The 7,090-nt window shown below is 54.1% G+C and overlaps 1 protein-coding gene across 1 annotated transcript in view; it reads right to left on the bottom strand.

Moving 5' to 3' along the window:
* The window catches only part of CROCC (ciliary rootlet coiled-coil, rootletin), a 42,742-nt gene extending 37,807 nt beyond the window's left edge, over positions 1-4,935 (bottom strand). Inside the window, exons 1-3 of the mRNA XM_008582901.1 lie at positions 4,876-4,935; positions 4,172-4,313; positions 2,858-3,012 (exon numbers count right to left, since the gene is read on the bottom strand). Of these exons, the coding sequence (XP_008581123.1) occupies positions 2,858-3,012; positions 4,172-4,313; positions 4,876-4,935 (357 nt within the window). The remainder of the gene's footprint in view (positions 1-2,857; positions 3,013-4,171; positions 4,314-4,875) is intronic.
* Positions 4,936-7,090: the final 2,155 nt, after the last annotated feature.

Below are 7,090 nucleotides of genomic sequence, written 5' to 3'. Positions count from 1 at the left end.
GTAAGGGGATCTTAACCCTTGTCTTTTTTTTTTTTTTTTAAAAGATGACCGGTAAGGGGATCTTAACCCTTGACTTGGTGTTGTCAGCACCACGCTCAGCCAGTGAGCGAACTGGCCATCCCTATATGGGATCCGAACCCGGGGCCTTGGTGCTATCAGCACCGCACTCTCCCGAGTGAGCCACGGGCCGGCCCAACCCTTGACTTGGTGTTGTCAGCACCACGCTCTCCCAAGTGAGCTACAGGCCGGCCCTTCTTCCCCATCTTTAATAAGGTGATCTCTAGGCTCTGAGGTTCTCTGTGGACCCAGCCCATAGGAAAGACCTTCGTGGTCATTCTCATCTAATCCCTTCCTCCAAATGGGGCGTCGCTCAAACCATCTTGGACAGAGAACAATTCAAACACCTCTGTATGCTATTCAGTGGCCTCCCCAACCACATGAGGGAGGCCCCCTGTGCTGCAGCCCCAGCCCCAGCATCTGTGTCCCAGCAGAGAAGTGACCCGCCACCTCTCATCTCTTCATCCCTTCTCCTGCCAGCAAGGGGGGCAGTGCTGGCTTCACTGTCAGTCAGAAGTTGGCATTCAAGAGGCAGCCCCTGGGGGACCTGGCACTGTACCACGGACCAAAAGAAGAGAGGCCTAAACCAGGAGAGGGCTGGCTCAGGGCCCCTGTACCACCAACAATGCAGGACTTGAGCCAGCCCGCCCTTCACACCCCCGCAGACCCTGGGAAAACTAGCTCTGCCCTGTCCCAAATGCTAGGGGCCACCACGGGCCCCCTACACTGCTCCTCTGCAAGTCCCAACAAGCCGAGGGCTTGTCCAGGCAGGCAGGTACCAGGACATTAGCACACCCCACAACCGTACACAAATATACAGACCCCCTTTCCAACACGGATGTGCAGGCTTTAGCATGGACAGGTCTAGCTCAAGGGTCCCAGGCTAACCCTGGCATTACCACACAGGGGACCCTGGGCCAGCCCCTGCCCCTCTGGGTCCCTTCCAGCTTTTCAGGGGCCAGCTGCCTTTTTAAGTCCCTAGCCCAGTGTCTTCCCGTACATAGGAAATAAAACAGCAACACCGAGCCCTGAGCTGGAGTTGGGAGACCTGGGTTCTAGCTCTAACTGGTTGTGTGGCTCCCAGCACACAGCACGGTGCTTTCCGTCTCTGAGCCTGTTTTCTCCTCTGTTACGTAGGCATCATAAAGGTCCTGACCGCAGTACATTAAGTGTGAGGCACCTGGCCACCCTGTTCTTGAGGTCTCTTTTCTCTGCACCATGGTTCTCAACTTGTTGAGGGAAATGCCTTGAGCAGAATACAATGGGAAAATAATCTCTACCCCTTTCTATTCCAAATTCATTTTTATCCCTTCCTGTCTCAACAAAAACCATATGAAGTCGACACCACTGGGCTCTACGGGAAAAAAGAAAAACCTGCTCCCGTCACTCTGCTGGCAGCTGGGTGGGGAGTGCTAGCCCCTGTGTCGTAGTGCACAGAATTCTAGCTTTTTCCTCTTTTCTCTTGTATACCGGGCTCGGAGATTACATTGTGTCTCTATGTGAACATGGACAGTTAGCATTTACCAACAGGTATCTGTCTACTTTCTGTTGTACAAAAAAAGAAAGGAAAAATCTTTTTAAAAATGGGGTTTATAGAAGGTCAACAAAGGGTGGGTTTGGATATCTGGGTGGGTTAAGTGGGCATTTTGACCACGTGGCTTCTCCTTTGGCATGTTTAATTAAGATGTTTAATGGATATCCTTGCAGTTTAAGATGGCACTTTTGAAATAAAACTCTCTCCTAATGGTGACTTGAGCCTTGTCACTCCATGGGAGAGTCAGCAGAACCTGCAGGATCTTATTTGGAACTGACATTCTCTATGTAATTTTGTTCCTGTTTATTTTTAAATTTTCTTCTTGTTTCACTGGAAAGGAAAGATGATGTTCAGTTTTAAAAGTTAAAAGTGTACAAGTTACTTTGTTACAATAAAACTAAATGTGTACACACACACCAAAAAATAAACGAATAAATAAATGCGAAGCACCCAGCCCACACCTGGCACACAGTAGGCACTCAATTAATGGTAGCTACTATCACCACTATTATCGCCACCACATGCCTCCCACCTGCACACATAAACTCTGTCCTTCAAGCAACTCTCTCACCGACCTCCAGCCACCATCAATTCCCCAGGGTCACCTCCATGAGCCTGGAGGCCCAAAGCAAACTGCACCTACAGCATCCTGCACCCCTGGCCCCGGGCCACACCAACCTCCCGCTCCAGGCTCAGGGACCCCCAAGCCTGAAGCACAGGTCCCCAGGTGATATGAATCCTGTCTGGACATGAAGACAGGCCTGGCTTCTCCTGCCTCCCCTGCCCGATGAGGAGCAGTGGCAGGTCTTGTGGCTGCCCCAGACAACCCGCAGGACACTGCAGGTGCCTCCGCCAGCCTGCCCCAGCATCCAGCCACTGCCTTGACCCCAAGGCTCATGAAAATCGGAACACAGAGAGAGTCCCAGAGATTCACAGGGCAGGAAGGGCCTCTAAAGGACTTGTTCTCTGTGCCCCACACTCCAAGCAGGCCTGGGACAGACAGGAATAAGATGGCCCTGGTACCCAGCACTTCATTCCGTTATCTCACTGATTCCTCATAACGACTCCATGTTACCATCCCCTACAGAAAATGGGCTCAGAAAGTAATCTGCTTGAGGTCATTCAAGTTGGCAGAGCCACAATCTGAACCCAAGCCAGCCTGACTCCAGGGCCCACCTTTCACCCTGTGTGTGGGCCTCGTCTGGATGTCTCCCTGAGCAGTGGGGGAGCCCTGGCCCAGCCCCCAGCCCCCGGGCAGCCACCCACCCTCTCGCTGACCGCATTGTACTTAATGGCGAGCTCATCACGCTGAGCACGGCTCTGGGACAGCAGGTCCTCCACGCGGGACAACTCCTGCTGCAGCAGTTGGTTTTCCTCCTGCAGCGACAGCAGCGATGCCATCTCTGTGGCCGGCAGCAGGGCTGGCAAAGGACAGTGGGCACCTGGTTAGCTTCTACCTTGGCCAGTAGATCTCCTACTGGTGCACCACTCAGGGCAAGAAGATCAACCAGGCCCCTGGGGAGGCCAGGTGGGAGTGGCTGCAGCACCAAGCCTGTGCATGGAGCTGGAACAGAAGGGTGGGCAAAGAGATGGCCTGGAGTTGGACTTAGAGTGGACACAACAAAAGTGTGGCCCCAGCAGGCCTTCTCCAATTACTATTCTTCTGTGGACCTCAGTTTTGCTCATCTGTAAAATGGGTGGAACAGTATCTGGACCTTGCCAGGAAAGCTGAAAAGCCTCACTCAATGGAAGGGCTTCACGCAACTTCTAAGACAGCATTCAAGATAGTGTAGGTCTGGTTGTTAAGGAGGAGAAAGAGAGGAAGAAAAGAAAGGCCAGAGAGAGAAGCAGAGTTTTCCACCTCCTGTGGGCTCCACTTCTATCCTGGGAGAACTGGATGCATACCACGGCCCTCAGGCAGCCACAGCCTGCTAGGCTCTTCCAGCCCTGTATGAAGGCTCTCTAAGTCTTTCCCTGTTTAGACCAAGGGCCCCAACATCCCTGGTCCTCCCAAGGAGAGGGCCCATCCTTAACCAGGAAGTTGGACAGGAACACATGAAATACCATCAAGTAGAGCTGCCAACACAGCAGCTGCAACTAAGCCCCTCAACCACATAATGAGATTGTGCATGCCAGGAGGAGCAGGACCGCGAGCCTTCCTGCACAGGTGGGGAATGAACAGCCCACTCCTCAGACTTCTGCAAAACCCTGAGCTAAGCTGAGCTGCCCTCCCCCTGTAATCTCGGGTTCAGCCAGTTCACACCTTCCCTGGGAGGGAATATGGTATTTGGGGTTCAAGTCTTTGCAGCAAGCTGCAGACAAGCAGGGAGGGGATGCTCAGCCCTTCTTTTCAAGCCATATCACATGGGGAACAAGTCTGGGCAAATTACATTTCTGAGCCTCCATTACCTCATCTGTAAAATGGGTCCCTTAATCCCTGGGTCGTGCCTGCCTCACAGTGAGTATAGAAGGAATGGAAGCTATAATCATTATCGTCATTATGACTGCTGACAAGGGGAATGTAGGAAAAGGGGAAATGTGGGCAGCATCAGTGGAGGGAGAGAGGCTGGGGAGCGGTACCTGGGCTCTCAGGCTGGGAGAGGTTGCGGGTGACAATCTCCCTGATGCAGGCGGGCAGGCTGGCAGGCTGAGAGTCCTGGTCAGGGTCCTGCACACTCAGGCCCCTCTCCTGGCTTGGCTCCAGGACACCACTCTCCAGTGCCTGTGGGGAAAGAGAGGGGTCTTTAGGGAACTGGGACCCTGGGCTCCCTGGCCTCTGGGAGAGAAGAGCAAAGTCCTGCTGCCCAAGATATGGGTGCCCAGGAGATTCTCAGGAAACCCCCAAGATGGAGCAAAGCCTGGGTGTTACAATCACAAAAAGCCCCCCAGGAGGAAGGAGACTCTTGTGTGTCCCCGCCCTGGAAAGGATGCCCCTTCCCAAGGGCTAGAGAACAAACCCCGCTGCCAACTCACAAACCCAACAGGGATAGCACAGAAAGTTGGGGGCTCCAATTCAGCCCTGACCCTGGAGAGGTGAGGATCCTGCTGTGCCAGAGATCACCCGAATCCTAAAACGGAGTAGAGACCCCCCTTTCTCCACAGCAGAGCACTGGGATAAGAGAACCACAGCAGTTGCACCCAGTGCACCTCTCCACCCCTACTCTTGCTGAGAGCTGCAAGCTGGGGCCCTGTGTACCCCTCCAAGATGCGCCCGCTTCTCACCACTCCTTCTAGGCCCACATTCCCCTCCCTGGACAGGGTGGGCACAGCCCCTGGGGACCCACCTGGATAACCGTCTCCAGTGCCAGCTGGGCTTCCAGTGATCCCAACAGCCTCAAGCTCATGGGGGGGAAGGCTGTGGGCACCCCTCTGGCCCCCTTCTCCAGGGCCTAAAACCTAGCTCAGCCTGTGAGCCCCAAGCCAGGCTGCTGTGCTGAGCACCAGGCAGATTAAGCTTAAATCCGGCGGTGCCACCATGTGACCACGGCAGTGGGAGGAGCGGGGTAGGGGGCTGAGCAGGGAAAGGATGGGAAAGGAGAGGAGGGGAGGGAAGCAGAGGCAGTGGGGAGCAGAGGGAAGAAGAGAGAAGAGGAAGGATGAGGGGGGAGCAGGGAGGGAGGGGAGAGAAAGGGAGAGAGCAGAGAGGAAAGGATGGGGGGTGAGGGAGAGAGGAACCTGCCTGCAAGGACCCCACACACTCCCCAGCCTACTGGGTCCTAGAGCCCTCCAGGTCCCGGAGAGGGGAGGAGTGGGGTCAGCAGCCAGGAGGCGGGAATGGCCAGTGTCCCAAGTCTGCGGGACCATCTTTACTGACCCAGAACGGGGGTCACATGGTTTGCTAAGGATGTATTTACAGGGTGCTGGGGTGATGTTTTCCATAATGGGTTCAGGGCTCAGAACACAGGCTGAGGGACTGTCCAGACCAGGCTAGGAACTGGATCCCCCCTCCACCCTCACCCCACCCCCAGTGGCTGTGAGCCCCAGGGACAGCGACTCTGCCTCTCTGAGCCTCAGATGCGGGTAATATTGGAACTCATCTCAGAGTTGCCTGTGCATAAACAACACATGACACAGCAAACAATTTCATTCATTTGAAAATCCAAAATGCACCGTCCCTGTGCCCCAGGACCCGGGCCCAGTGGCCACCCACTGCCTCCCATTATTCTCTCCTTGCAGTAAGGAGGCTCGACAGTATGGTGGTTAGGCCGCAGCTCTGGAGTCAGTATTGAATCTGGTGTCACATTTGACACCCAGCTCTGCCACTTGTTGGCAGTATGACCTTGCACAAGTTACCTTTTTGAGTCACAGCTTTCTCATCTCTGAAGTGGGGATGATAGTGCCTACCACACGAGGTTATGGAGAAGGTTAAAATGAGTTGGAAGTTGCAAGGGGTTTAGAACCACTTACACTGGCAGGCAGGTGAGCTGCTGTTCGGCCTTCACTATCCTCACCATGTGCCTTGGGCTCCTGCTCCGTGCTGAGTTCCAAAGGGGGCATATTCACACTATCTCATTAAATCCTCACCTCAACCCATTTCCAGATGAGAAAATGAGGCTCAGACAGGTGCGGGCTCTTACCTATTCAAGGTGACATGCTGCAGAGAAGTGGTTAGCCCAAAGCTCATCCCACAGAGGCCAGGCAGCCTCCCAGTACGTGCCTGAAGGGCAAGGCTGAGGTATCTGCACTTCAGGGCTCTACTGCTGTGTCTAGGTCAGAACCAGGAATGCGGCAGATGTCGCATAAAGACACCTCAGTCCAGGCTGGAACCTTATGCCCAACTAAGCAATCTGTCCAGCAAATGGAAAATCAGGAAACAGGGCATAGCAGACCCAAAAGATAAGTGCCACCAAGTTGCTAGGGCAAGCAAGCCAGATTTAGGCAAAACTAAACTAGCCAGGGGCAGAGAGCTGCCACTACAAAACCCAGGGATCCCCACCCTCCCACCTCCAGACAGCCCCCGTAAGCCCCCCCTAGAAGCTGCACACTTGTAACCAGAGCAGGGGGAGGCCACAAATACCCATAGGCCAGGATGTTTACCACCTGCATGCCCGGCTCTGCAGAGAGGGGCCCCAGATGTGCTTGGTGAACTGAACTGAATTATCCTGTGCGTTCCCCAGCCAGTGCTCTAAAGGAGCGGGAAGTGAGCAGGATGCCAGATCCTGGCCACTGGGTGACTCCAACCCTTGGCTCCACTCCCAAAGTTCTCCCCCTAGAGTCCTGCTGGGTTCTGTGGATCCCAATAAATCATATCTAAACCCTGCGTGGATGTGCACTGCTCCAACATCTGCAGCTTCCATCCAATCCTCCAAAAAATGATTGAATTCCTCATAAGAATCTGGATGATATAGCTTCAGTATCTGACTGCCTGGATTCCAATCTTGACTATGCCTCCTCACCAGCTTGTGACCCTGTGCCAGTGACTTCAACTCTCTGAGCCTCAGTTTCCTCATCAATAAAGTAAGATAATAATGGTACCTGTTTTGGGCCGGCCCCGTGGCG

Source organism: Galeopterus variegatus, unplaced genomic scaffold (assembly GCF_000696425.1).
Source record: "Galeopterus variegatus unplaced genomic scaffold, G_variegatus-3.0.2 Scaffold2757, whole genome shotgun sequence".
Taxonomy (NCBI): Eukaryota; Metazoa; Chordata; class Mammalia; order Dermoptera; family Cynocephalidae; genus Galeopterus; species Galeopterus variegatus.
The sequence above is the reverse complement of the archived record's forward strand: the minus strand, read 5'-3'. Positions and strand labels throughout refer to the sequence as shown.